The sequence below is a fragment of the Pelobates fuscus genome, chromosome 7, assembly GCF_036172605.1.
Source record: "Pelobates fuscus isolate aPelFus1 chromosome 7, aPelFus1.pri, whole genome shotgun sequence".
NCBI lineage: Eukaryota > Metazoa > Chordata > Amphibia > Anura > Pelobatidae > Pelobates > Pelobates fuscus.
Genome location: NC_086323.1, coordinates 80,433,377 through 80,447,361, shown reverse-complemented (window position 1 = coordinate 80,447,361; position 13,985 = coordinate 80,433,377). Strand labels below are relative to the sequence as shown.

At 39.6% G+C, this 13,985-nt stretch overlaps 1 protein-coding gene across 3 annotated transcripts in view; it reads left to right on the top strand.

The window, feature by feature from the left end:
* The window catches only part of DAG1 (dystroglycan 1), a 193,286-nt gene extending 180,103 nt beyond the window's left edge, over window positions 1-13,183 (top strand). For all 3 annotated transcript variants that reach the window (XM_063426119.1, XM_063426117.1, XM_063426118.1), the window contains one exon: window positions 10,116-13,183. In XM_063426119.1, coding sequence (XP_063282189.1) covers window positions 10,116-12,527 — 2,412 coding nt within the window. In that variant the 3' untranslated portion in view covers window positions 12,528-13,183. The remainder of the gene's footprint in view (window positions 1-10,115) is intronic.
* The last annotated feature ends 802 nt before the right edge of the window (window positions 13,184-13,985 follow it).

Here is a 13,985-nt window from a genome sequence, read left to right as displayed (position 1 = left end):
CTGCCCTCCAACACACTGGGAGGCCATTTAAGGTAAGACATGTAGCTTTTATTTTAAATGGCTCTAGCCTGAATCTTAAAGGGGAAATACATTTTTTTTTTTTTTCCTCTTTCTTTCTCAGTATGTCTAATCCAGAGATTCTGGAGAAAGCTACAGAAAAGGGGAAATGCTCTGCAAAATCCAAGTATTTAAGTTGCTCAATATGTTTCCAACCTATGCCGGATGGGTATAAAAATAAACTTTGTTCTCTATGTTCCAAAGAGGAAGCTAAAAAATCTGAAATGTCCACATTTCTTAGCTGGTTACAGCAGAGTATGCAGCAAACATTGTGGATATGCAAACGGCAGCTATGCAATCAGCCCAGGCTTCGGTTTCTCAGGATTTACAGGTAGTAAAACATTCAAAGAAAAGACAGAGAACCTGGGAAGATTCAGATACAAGCTCAGGTACTGGTGCTTCTGATTCTGGAGAGGATTCAGCTAGTGATTCATCTGAGGAGGAATTGGCTTTTCCAGAAGAAGCCATAGGGAAATTAGTAAAGGAAGTGCAGAACATTATGGACAATGGGGTGTCTGGGAAAAGAACTAAAGTTTTCCCTTTACATCCACAACTGAAGGAGTTGGTTTTAAGAGAATGGAAATACCCAGGTCACAAACCTTTTATTTCAAAACACTTTAAAACTCTTTTTTTTCCATAGAAGCAGACCAGGACTGCCTGCTGGATACAGTCCCTATAGTGGACGTCCCTATAGCTCAGATTGGGAAGAGAACGGCATTACCTATTCGTGACTCAAGTGGTTTGAGGGATGTGATGGAGAAGCGGATGGACTCGTCCTTAAAGAAGATGTTTGTTTCTTCAGCGGCCCAAGCGAAAGTGCTTATCGCTGGAACATCCGTGGCTGAAGTCCAAAAACATTGGCTAGAAGAACTAGAGAAGGTTTATGCAGGAGAGTCAAAGGAAGATCCAGTGAAGCTATTAAAAAATATCAAAATGTCGGCAGATTTTTTTGCTAGATGCTTCCTCAGAAAGTCTAAAATTGTCTGCTAGGAATTTGGGTCTAACGACAGTATCTAGAAGAGCACTTTGGCTTAGAAACTGGTCAGCTGACGTGGCATCAAAAAATTATTTGTGTGACTTACCCTTTGAATCTGGAAGACTATTCGGGTCTAAACTAGATGATCTGTTAAAACAGATGAAGGAAGGCAGGAAGGCCTTGCCTGAAACCCATAAGAGGCAAGTTTGGAACCGTAAAGTGGGGATTCAGCCTTCATTTAGAAGTTCTTTTCGCAGGAACTACTATAGGGGTCAACAAAAGGGAGACTCACGGACAAGAGAAATAAAATGTTGTGACGCCAGGCCAGTGGGAGGAAGATTGTCTCACTTCCTACATCACTGGGAAAGTACGACATCGGATCGCTGGGTTCTCTCCGTAATAAAGTACGGGTACAGTCTGGAACTGACAAATACCCAGAGAATTTTTTTTTTATGTTCCAAGGTTCATTCTCAGGAAACAGAGTTAGCTTTGATGCAAGAAGTGTCAAGACTCCTGCAGAAGAGAGTTGTGGAAGAAGTACCCCAAAGAGAGAGACACCAGGGCACATATTCAATACAAAATTTGGTACCAAAGCCCAGATGGTTCTTGCAGACCCATACTAGACCTAAAAGCCGTAAACAAGTATTTTGTAAAAAAGAGGTTCCATATGGAATCAATAAAATCTGCTTCTCTTCTGGTTCAGCCAAGAAATTGGTTTGCGTCCCTGGATTTAAAGGACGCTTATCTTCATGTGCCCATGGCAGAATCCAGCAAAAGGCTACTAAGATTTGCGATCTGCATTCAATTGGTGACCAAGCATTACCAATTCAAAGACCTACCATTCGGCCTTTCATCTGCGCCCAGGGTGTTAACAAAACTGCTAGTGGTCATCTCAACATATCTAAGAAATTTGGGGATTTATGTCATCCCTTATTTGGACGACTGGCTTTTGATTGCGGAGTCAAAGGAGCAACTAAAACTAGACCTTCGTACAGCTTTACAAGCCCTACAAGCTCATGGTTTTGCTAATAAATTTCAGCAAGTCGGAATTGGTTCCGGTTCAAAGGATTCCGTTCTTGGGTCTAATCTTAGACTCAATCTCTATGAAGATTTTCCTGCCAGAGGAGAAGCAGCTAAAGATAAAACAATTCAGAGACTCAGAGAAAAAATGTTTTTTTTCAGTCAGCGAAGCAATGAGTTTACTGGGTCTTTTTACGCCCTCTACCCCTGCTGTCGGTTGGGCAAAAGCCAGAATGAGGCCTCTTCAGAAAAACATTCTACAAGTATGGAATCGACGGGCAGACAGCCTGGACGGGCTGATGAAATTCAACAATCAAACTTTGAGGAGTCTTCAGTGGTGGACCTCGTCTCGGTTCCTGCAAGCATGGCTTTCATTCCAAATGAAATCCTTCAGAATTTTAACAGACGCCTCAGCACTGGGCTGGGGTGCTCATTTGGGGGACCTGGAGAAGCAGGGGCTTTGGCAAGAAAAGGATGTGAGAACTTCCTCAAATTTCAAAGAATTGAAGGCAGTGTGGATGGCTCTCCTGGCGTTTCAGTTCCAGATAAAAGGTCAGCATATTCAGATACGTTCGGACAATCGAACGACAGTGGCATTTTTAAACAAACAAGGAGGTACAAGGTCGACAAGATTGGAAACTCTTTGTTCAAAGATCATGCTGTGGTCGGAAGTGCACCTCCTATTGATCTCGGCGGTTCACATACTGGGAAAATTCAACGTATTGGCAGACGCCCTGAGTCGTCATCACTTAAAACCAACAGATTGGTCCCTTTCGTGATGAATTTTCAGGATTATTTCAGACCGTTTCGGTTGTCCAGAAATAGACCTTATGGCCTCCAGGACAAACATGAAGACAAGACGGTTTGCATCTCTGAACCCTGCAGACAAACCCGATATCATAGATGCTCTGTCAGTACCATGGAAGTTCAACCTTGCATATGTATTCCCACCAGTCGTTCTTATTCCCAAAGTGCTTCAAAAGATCAAGTTGGAAAAAGTAAGGAAGTAAGGATTGTCATAATCCTTCCCTGGTGGCCAAGAAGAAGTTGGTTTTTGGTTCTTCTAAATATTCCAGGGGCCACTTTTTGGAAGCTTCCACTGTCAGAAGAAATTCTAGATCCCTCCATGGTTCCTCTTCCAACCCTTCAGAGATTCCAGTTGACGGCTTGGTGTCTGAACTCCAGATTTTAAAGAGTAAAGGCCTAGATCCTGAGGTGATAAAAATGTTATTGGCTACTAACAAAGAGTCTACATGTAAAGTTTATTCCAAGATTTGGAAGAATTTTTGTCAATGGTGTTGTAGGTTTAAAGAGGACCCTGTTTCCGCCTCCATCCAAAAGATTCTCAAATTCCTTCAGATGGGATTCGCAAAGGGATTGAAGCCAGCATCTTTAAAATTACAAGTTTCAGCTATCCGTTTCTTTTCTTTCAGATGTTTAGCTTCAAACATTTTGATATCTAGATTCTTCAGGGCTCTGGGCCGTTTAGTTCCCAACATTAGGGAAACCTGTCCGCCCTGGGATCTAAATTTAGTTTTATCCGCTCTTTGTAAGCCGCCCTTTGAACCTCTAGCACAGGCATCGTTTTTTTGGTGGCAATCACATCGGCCAAGAGGGTGGGAGAAATCCAAGCTCTACGGGCGAATTTTCCGTTTTTGGTCTTTCATCAAGACATGGTGGTTTTGAAGCTCGACCCTTCGTTTATTCCTAAGGTTTTGAATTCTTCTAACATCAACCAAGCAGTGGTATTGCCTACTTTCTGCCAAAATCCTTCAAATGCCTTGGAAAGAAAGTTTCACTGCCTAGATGTAAAGAGATGTCTTATGCAATATCTTGAATCTACGGAATCTTTTAGAAAGGATAACAGCCTTTTTGTCTTGATCAATGGCACAAGGAAAGGGATGAAAGCTTCAAAGAGTTCTTTGGCTAGATGGCTGAAGGATTGTATTCTTTTGGCTTATTCCTCATGCAACGCGGAAATTTCAGGCCCCATAAAGGCCCATTCAACTAGGGCTATATCTACGTCTTGGGCTCTGCGTGCGGCAGCTACTCCTTCTCAGATTTGTTCAGCGGCTACTTGGTCTTCTCTGCATACGTTCTCGAAGCATTACAGGTTAGACATACTGGCCTCAGAAGATGCAGCTTTTGGGCGAAAGGTGCTACAAGCAGTGGTGAAATAAATCCTGCCCTTTGGAAATTTCTTTTTCCTGAAGATTAGAGGCAGTGCTATAATTCCCCCCCTTTTTTTCTAATAAACTCGGAATAGTGCATGTATCGGCTTGTGTATTTTCTGGGCTTGTTTGAGGGGAGATGTTATTTAAAGGAATGTAGTTAATTAAGGGGAGGGTCTTAAAAAAAGTTGGAGAATTGCCTGCCTATTTTTCCCTCCAGATTAGAAATCCCATTGATAAAGCACTGCCTCTAATCTTCAGGAAAAATAAATTTTCGGTAAGTAAAAAATTGTTTTTTGTTTGTTTTTTGTGTTTATTACATATCTAAAGGAATACTCCATACCCCATAACTACTTCTTACCTGCTATCACCATCCCATCTCAACTACCAGCACTTCAGAGCTTAGGCACTTTCAGCTCTCCCAAATTATTAGTGGAGGTAGAGTTGCACCTGTCTGACCCCAGTAAGAAGTCACACTCTTCTCTACATTGAGCTGCAGTGGTTATGATACTTGGAGTGTTTTTTGAACTTTAATGTAATACCCCCAAATCTGATATTCTCTCCTGTCAAAGCTAAATACATCAACCTCTTCACCTCGTCTATTGACAACACTGCTTTGTATGTCAATACTTGTATTACTGGAAAGCGCTGCAGAATATGTTGGCGCCATGCTAATACAGTTGTATATGCTCTCAAAACTTCAGTTTCACATGAATGTGAAAGAGAGGCTTAATTTATTACCATTTTATTAAAATGAATTTAGGAGCTGTGTTTGCATATTGGGTATCAAGAGTAACTGGGGCCCACTATAACATGTTAATTGCTGTTTAAGTTTTCCTTAATTTAGTGCAAACACACACAATGCTAATCTTGTGTGGCGTATATTCTCATATTTGAAGTTTTAAACAGCATACAGCTCAGATCTTAACTGCACTTGAAGTGTAAGGGAATATGCGGCCGTATTATGTTGAAAAGGTCAGAATTTTATGTACACTAAATATACCCCATGTTCTCACATTGCAGCAGTGTCAGATTCTTACGAGCACAGACAGACACTGCACTGCTATGAATAACTCTTCATTTATTTAGGGAAACTCAGAGGGATGCTTTCATAGAGTTTAGTTTAGAGTTTAGTACAAAATAATCCAAAACAAGCAAATTACATTTTGTAAGAGTGAAGAGTGGTTAATGAAATATTTAAACTTTGGAAACCCCTATGACAAGCTGACACCCTTTCTGCTCAGTTAATGCTTTGGTTAGTTTGTGTGGGGGGTGTTTAATGATTATACAATTATTCACTGCTTTTCCATATGACGTCTGAAGCAGCATTCACAGGTGCATAGCAACCAAAAAGTCGGTTTCATTGTGAAATGCTACAAATATGGAGTTTTACTCTCTGCTGCCGGTGGTGTAACTCCAACTCCAGGAGCATCTTTGGGGTGTCATCAGCCAGCCCACAACTAAAGTTCCAATTCTGTACAACTTCCATGAAGTGCATGGAATGTCAGTCATTGGCTGAGAGCAGTCAGCCAGCGCTCTGAACCAATGAATGGCGTCGACTGCAGCTTCTGTGGCTCCACAGAAGCTGAAAGCACACCTCCAGACGGCAGGACTCAAGTAAGGGAGCAAACCGTTGCTAAGCATATCTGATACCAGAGCTAATGTTTGACTGATATAGCAGTAATACACAGTGGACAGTGCTCTAAGAAACTCTAAAAACACATAACCTTTAAAGGATCACTAATAGGGTCAGGAACACAAACATGTATTCCAGACCCTATTGTGTTACCACCATCTAGCCCCCCTGGGCCCCTCATGCCTCCATAAATATATTAAAAATCTTACTGTATTTATGCCTGAAGCTGTAAATCTGCATGCTGTTAGACTCAGAAAAACAAGCAGTCTGCTGATGTGGTAGCCTGATCCAATCACAGTACTTCCCCATAGGATTGGCTGAGACTGACAAAGAGGCAGATATGGGGCAGAGCCAGCATGATTCAAACACAGCCCTGACCAATCAGCATCTCCTCATAGAGATGAATAGCATCAATGAATCTCTATGAGGAAAGTTCAGTGTCTGCATGCAGAGGGAGGAGATACTGAATCACAGGATGCTGTGCACAGTGCTGCCCTGTGCTCTGCGTGGATGGAGGCATATTATGCCTCCATCAACTCCGAAGTCCCTCTTGTTCACTCTGAGTGACTGCAACTGGAGGTGTTCCTAGCTTTCAATGTAAACACTGTATTTTCTTAGAAAATAGTGTTTACATGAGAGAGGCTGCAGGGAGCTATAGTTCTCACCTGAACAACTTCAGCTTAATGAGGTTGTTCAGGTGACTATAGTGTCCCTTTAACCATAGATTTGATAGAACATGGGGAAGAAAAACATATTTGTGAAATGGGATCACATTTGTATCGGGTTTTTTTTTTGTTTTTTTTTAAATGTGTTCCAGAAAGGAATGATTGTGTGTGTGTGTGTGTACACCTATATGTATATTACTCATCCTATATGGCCAATTATCTGTTACTGTATTAATCCCTAATGAGATCGCACACCAATGAAGAATTTATGTAAGAACAAGGAATGGTAACGTTTCAGCTTAAGCCGGCTTGAGAAAGCGTGTTAAGTTTAAAGCCAAAAGTTGCCATTCCTTGTTCTTAAATAAAGTCTGTCTTGGATAAGACATTGGGTGCCCTGACCTTCTCCTGGTATTTATATTTTTGGTCACAGTAGACTTCAAATATATCTCCCAACATTCATCTCTGTGTATGCTGTACATGACTGGATTGGTGCATTCTTTAAATGCACGAACACCTATGTTCTTTTAAGCATTACCTCTAATGAAGTAAAAAAAAATAATAATAATAAAAAGGCTGTGCTTACGATAAAAGCAGACACAGTGTAAAGTCCAAAGGGAGGAAAAAGTCCAACTGGTGTGTCCTTACAGGAGGTCTTTGCTGGTGGTGTCCTCTACCAATGTAGTAGTTCCTCTCATATGAAAGACAAAAGGGAAGAGATGGACAACCAATAGTGTAGTTTGCACAATACTGATGTGGATAGAAATAATAATAATAGTTGAGAACTCACATTTACCAGAGCTACTGTCCTAGCTCTGGAATAAAGCGCATACAGCGGTATAATCCCCGCTTATGGGATTTAAATGGGTTCCTCTCTGTGTTCTTGGTGTCCAATTCTCAAAAAGATAAAAAGAAACATCCGATAGTGCTCACTGTTTGGCAAAGTGAATAAAATAATAAAAGGGTATACTCACAAACCAAGAGCAGACCGACTGCTCTGTGTAGACAGCTTTGGTGGATTGATCCCCACCTAGGATTTCTTTAAAATGCAGGAAACTTCCAGGGTTTTTATCAAGGTGTAATAAAACCAATAAAGATTAAAAAGCCAGGGTAAAATAATTAAGTTTCTATAAAAAAGATATTTTGGCACAAACAAATGTCCAAAAAATACTTTAATATATTATAAAAACACAAATATAAATATCCATAACGCGTTTCGTCAGAGACTTTTTTTTTTTTTGGTTAATCCATTTGAAAAAGTCTCTGACGAAACGCGTTATGGATATTTATATTTGTGTTTTTATAATATATTAAAGTATTTTTTGGACATTTGTTTGTGCCAAAATATCTTTTTTATAGAAACTTAATTATTTTACCCTGGCTTTTTAATCTTTATTGGTTTTATTACACCTTGATAAAAACCCTGGAAGTTTCCTGCATTTTAAAGAAATCCTAGGTGGGGATCAATCCACCAAAGCTGTCTACACAGAGCAGTCGGTCTGCTCTTGGTTTGTGAGTATACCCTTTTATTATTTTATTCACTTTGCCAAACAGTGAGCACTATCGGATGTTTCTTTTTATCTTTTTGAGAATTGGACACCAAGAACACAGAGAGGAACCCATTTAAATCCCATAAGCGGGGATTATACCGCTGTATGCGCTTTATTCCAGAGCTAGGACAGTAGCTCTGGTAAATGTGAGTTCTCAACTATTATTATTATTTCTATCCACATCAGTATTGTGCAAACTACACTATTGGTTGTCCATCTCTTCCCTTTTGTCTTTCATATGAGAGGAACTACTACATTGGTAGAGGACACCACCAGCAAAGACCTCCTGTAAGGACACACCAGTTGGACTTTTTCCTCCCTTTGGACTTTACACTGTGTCTGCTTTTATCGTAAGCGCAGCCTTTTTATTATTTTTTACTTATCTAGCTCTAAAGGGTTTGAGGGATCCCCTTTTAATAGGTTGCTGCTTTTTAGTTACCTAGCGCTGTCTCATTTTTATTTATTTTTATTACCTCTAATGAGTGACATGCTAGAACTATCTCTCTGGATTTCGGGGCACTTTGACTTCTATACATCAACAATGTACTTGGAAAAATGAGTGGCTGTATTATCTACACAAAAGTGAACCTCCAAATAGTAGCACAGCTCTCCAATCACAACTCTGGAATTCCTTGAGCAAGTGAAATTCAAACTCATGTAGGTGAAAGGAGGATTTCTGCTTTTGAATGTATTCAGTTATTCCAACATCAGTCGAAGTTGAATCATGTCTCAATTGGTAAAAACCATAATTTAAAAAATATATTTTCATGGACTTTCAAAATGGTGTTAGTGGTTTAATGTTTCTTTGGGAATGCCACTGGTTACAGATATGGATTCTAAAGATTTGGAACTCTGACGAGATTTCCAAGTGTGTTCTCATTTGCTGGATCATTTTCCTTGGTTTAATCTTGTTTTTCCATTTGTCATTCTCGAGTGTTTTGCGTCCTATTTTGATGGAATGGTAAATATTTAAAAATGAAATGTGACCAAGACTTGGGTTGAGTGGAACCCAGTCACAATTGGTGTGATATGTATGTGAGTTTGTTTTTCTTCAGATTCCATGAAATGTTCTATGGTTACCAGGGTGGTATGCTCAAATAGGCTGTAGTAGTACCACACTATTTATATTAAAATAAAAATAAAAAAGCCCATCATGTGGTTTAAGGGTTCATTCTCATCAACGAATGCCAACTGAACAGCTGCTGAATGCCACTCTGTTAGAACAATTTGGCTGCTTTAACCCCTACAATTATGCATAGAAGGCAGATTATTTTTATTTTTATTTTTTTATTTGGTTATTTTAACCAGATTTGCTCTTCCATTTGATTTGCAGTTTGGTTGTCTGTGAGTAGCTGAATCGGCAAACTATATGGAGATGAGATGAATTAACAAACGGCAAAAATGCAGACAAATCCCTGTGATACAGACCAGGGAAATTGCAGCAATACCTCTAAGCCCCCCTGATCCGAAGTTACACTAATACTAACACGAGTTAACTTAAACCTGCAGGGGAATTGAGCTGAATAAAAGTAGCTGAACTTGTAAACACACATTTAACATTTAGTGAATTGACCACTAAATATTTGCATTGCACATATCTTAATATTTAAACACCTTTTCCTGAACATGTTTTGTGGCTACTTTAAGAAAGCGTTCCTTTACGAGAAGTTGATTTAAGAAAACTCAATTTATTGTTTACAGTAAAATCTATTGCAGTATTAATAAATAAAAGTGCTGTTGTTGGGGTGAAAAACTTTCAGATGTGTTGGTTGCATCGAAATTAAATACTTTGAATTCCAATTTAATACCAGTATGTGGAGTCTAATGTGTAATTATATAATTAATTTGTAATCTATAAATGTTCGTTTTCTTTTGGTCTACATTCTACAGTGTTAGGTTGGTTGTGTACAGTAATTATACCAGGCAAGATTAAAGCTTATAGTTAACTGAATCCCTTTTCTGAACTATAGTGCAATATATCACATGCATCATATAAACTAGTTTCATTATAAGTAATGACTATTTTTATTTTCTCTTTTACAGATTACTGAAGTTGGAAAGGAAACTTTACCATCATGGTTACACTGGGATCTGACTGTGCTGGAAGGTCTTCCTCTTGAGGGTGATAAAGGATTATATGACATTTCTGTGACTACATTGCTTCAAGCACCCAATGGCAGTTATGTACCACATACCACTGATGTTTTCTCCATAGAGGTTCATCCTGAGGACCACAATGAACCACCATCTATACGCTTGGCTGGACAGGAAACAAATGAAGCTACTCCTTTTCTTTGCGGAGCCGATGAACCAGTTACTATTCTAACTGTAATTTTGGATGCAGACTTGACCAAAATGACACCAAAACAGAGAGTGGATCTTCTAAACCGAATGCAAGACTTCTCTGAAGTAGAACTGTATCACATGAAGTTAGTTCCTGTTGTCAACAACAGACTTTTCGACATGTCTGCTTTCATGGCTGGTCCAGGAAATGCCAAAAAAGTAGTTGAAAATGGGGCTCTGCTCTCTTGGAAACTTGGATGTTCTATGGATCAGAATAGTGTTCCAAACATTAGTTCTGTTGAAGTTCCAGCAAAAGAAGGCACAATGTCAGCCCGACTTGGTTATCCGGTAGTAGGCTGGCACATAGCTAATAAAAAGCCTCACTTACCTAAGAGGGTACGAAGGCAAATTTATGCTACACCAACACCAGTAACAGCAATTGGACCACCTACTACAGCAATTCATGAACCCCCCACTCGAATTGTTCCAACTCCTACCTCACCAGCCATTGCTCCTCCCACAGATACAACTGCTCCTCCTGTTCGCGAACCTGTACCTTTACCAGGGAAACCTACAGTTACCATAAGGACCAGAGGAGCTATTGTTCACACTCCAACTCTAGGCCCTCCACAACCCACAAAAGTTTTGGAAACCACAAGTGTGATACCTGGTCACATTCGGCCAACTATAACTAGGCCTGGATATTTAGAACCAACAGCTGTGGTCACACCCCCATCTACTACAACAAAAAAGCCACGGGTGACCACAATGAAACCCGCCACACCATCTACTACAGATTCTTCAACAACCACAACAAAGAGGCCTACCAAAAAGCCAAAGCCCCCTAAACCCAGGCCTCACGTTACTACCAAAGCACCAACCACTAAGGTTGAGACTACTTCTCCAAGCCGTCCTCGGGTATCAACCAGTGGTGTGCCACGGGTACTTGAACCCAACACAGATCCTGAACTCAAAAATCATGTTGATAAAGTTGTAGCATGGGTTGGTACCTATTTTGAAGTTAAAATTCCACCTGACACATTTTATGATAAAGAAGATGGCACAACAGACAATCTAAGGCTAACTTTAGAACCTCGGAAGAAACCAAGCCTTGGAGAGCGAATGTGGGTAATCCTCAACAGTACTAGTCAAGTTATGTATGGTATGCCGGATCATGGGCATGTTGGAGACCATGAGTATTACTTGAAAGCTGCAGATAAAGGTGGTCGAACAGCTGTTGATGCCTTGGAAATACAAGTTAGAAATCTATTCCAAAAGGAACCACCCCCTGTAAAATTCAGTGCCAAATTTCAAGAGGACTACAATTCGGTAGTCAATGATATTAATAAGAAAATACTATTGGTTAAAAAACTTGCTATAGCATATGGTGACCGAAATAGCAGCTCTGTTACTCTGCAGAATATCACAAGGGGATCTGTGGTCGTAGAATGGTCTAACAACACCTTCCCTGTAGATCCATGTCCAAAAGAACAAGTTGAAGCAGTTATGAAAAAAATGTATGATGATCAAGGGAAACCACGACAACATTTTGCCCATGCCATGGAGCCAGAGTTTAATCTCGTAAATATGTCTGTTGCATTCACAGGGAGCTGTAAACACTTGTATAAATTCTTTCCATTTATACCTATGGTACCAGATAAAATTGATCCTGCTGTGGGCCCCACGACTGCTGCAGATAGGAATCCAGAAAAGAGCAGTGAGGATGATGTCTACCTTCACACTGTTATTCCTGCCGTGGTGGTGGCTGCTATTTTATTAATTGCTGGCATCATAGCCATGATTTGCTATCGGAAGAAGAGAAAAGGCAAGCTGACCATAGAGGATCAGGCAACATTTATCAAGAAAGGTGTTCCTATTATCTTTGCAGATGAATTGGACGACTCTAAGCCCCCTCCTTCATCCAGTATGCCATTGATTCTCAAGGAGGAAAAAGCTCCCCTTCCACCTCCTGAATATCCTAACCAGAATGTGCCAGAGACAATTCCCCTAAACCAAGACAACTTGGGGGAGTACACACCACTAAGGGATGAGGACCCTAATGCTCCACCATATCAGCCCCCTCCACCTTTCACAGCGCCCATGGAAGGTAAAGGATCCCGCCCCAAGAACATGACCCCCTACCGGTCCCCTCCCCCTTATGTACCACCTTAATGAACATTTTATTATGTGAGGGGAGATTGGGGGCTTTGAGTTCCAAACCAGTGTTGTCCATAGAGGCGGATGGCCTGCAATCTTTGGTCAGGATGACAGAAAACTCTGCTGTTGTAAGCAAAGAATCAATGACTGGGAGACTTTGTTTTTTCTTTTTCTTTTTTTTTTTTCCTTTTTATAGAAACTCCTGTAAATGCCCTTCTCCCCCACAGGTTGTGGAACACATAGGACATCTGTCATTTGCCTAACAATTTTCATATGTGTGTTCATACAAATGTGTGCTCACTTCTAGATATTTAACAGATTGCAGGCTTTCTAAAGACACTAAAGAAAATAGGAAGTTATTGGACTTCCATTTAAGCACTGGGGTGGCCTTTTGGTTCTCTGCGGTTTGCCTTTAACACTAACTATTTTATTTTTCTTCTATTCACGTGTGTCTAGCTACAGGACATAACAAAACAACAACAAAAAATAAATCCACAAAGGTTATGAGTGAAATTGATACACAAAGTCTAGAAAGACTTTCAGAATTTTTACATTTTTTTTTTTTTTTACGTATAATCTGCTGTTACCTTATTTGTTATATGCATAAGGGACATTTTACTTTGCTTCAAAATAACTCCAGTTGTGTTTCAAAAGTGGAATTTTTTTTCAGTGTTTCCTGTAAAGGCATCATTCTGTTTTCTAGACACCTGAAGTTCTATTGCAGTAAACTACTTAATTGTCAGATTTATATTTTTTCTTTTCACCTCATTGTAGCAAAAAAAAAATAGAATTTATTTGGTGAATGTCATCTGTATTATGACAGGAACAGTCTGGCAATCAAGTCTGTATACTGCATTAAATAAACTTTTGCCACTTGTTCTCAGAGTTGTTCCCATAAGCCGATCATACTATCTGTAATATATTTGCAAATGAACCCCTAAGAAAACATAATTTTAAGGTTCTTCATTTTGAAATACTGTAATGGATTTATTTTAGGTAAAGATGCAATATTTTTATGTAGTGTGTTTTTATTTTATTTTTTTAATTGTTTTTATTCCCACATTCTGAGATTTCTGCAGTAACTATAATCTATACACGCTTACTGTTACCCTACTACACACATACTCACAGGCAGTATTTCCTTTTTTTTTCTTTCTTCATTTGACACACACTGGTGCTCTCCCTGGAAGGTAATGGATAAAAAAAATTAGTTCTAAACAAAGTTACTGATACAGCCTCAAATTCTTTAATTCAAAGAAATTATGAAATGGTAAAGTGCTCATGGCAATTTCTTTAAATCATAGCTTTTATTTGCATTACATACGAGTGGTGATATGTTTGCCTTTTTCTGTTTCTCATAGATCACTGTCCACATTTTTAAAGACCTGCTTTGTTTTGTTTTCTTCAAAGTTTTAATGTATTTATCAGAATTTTACAGGGGCCTCCTGATTCTCTCATGCTCTCGCTTCTTCC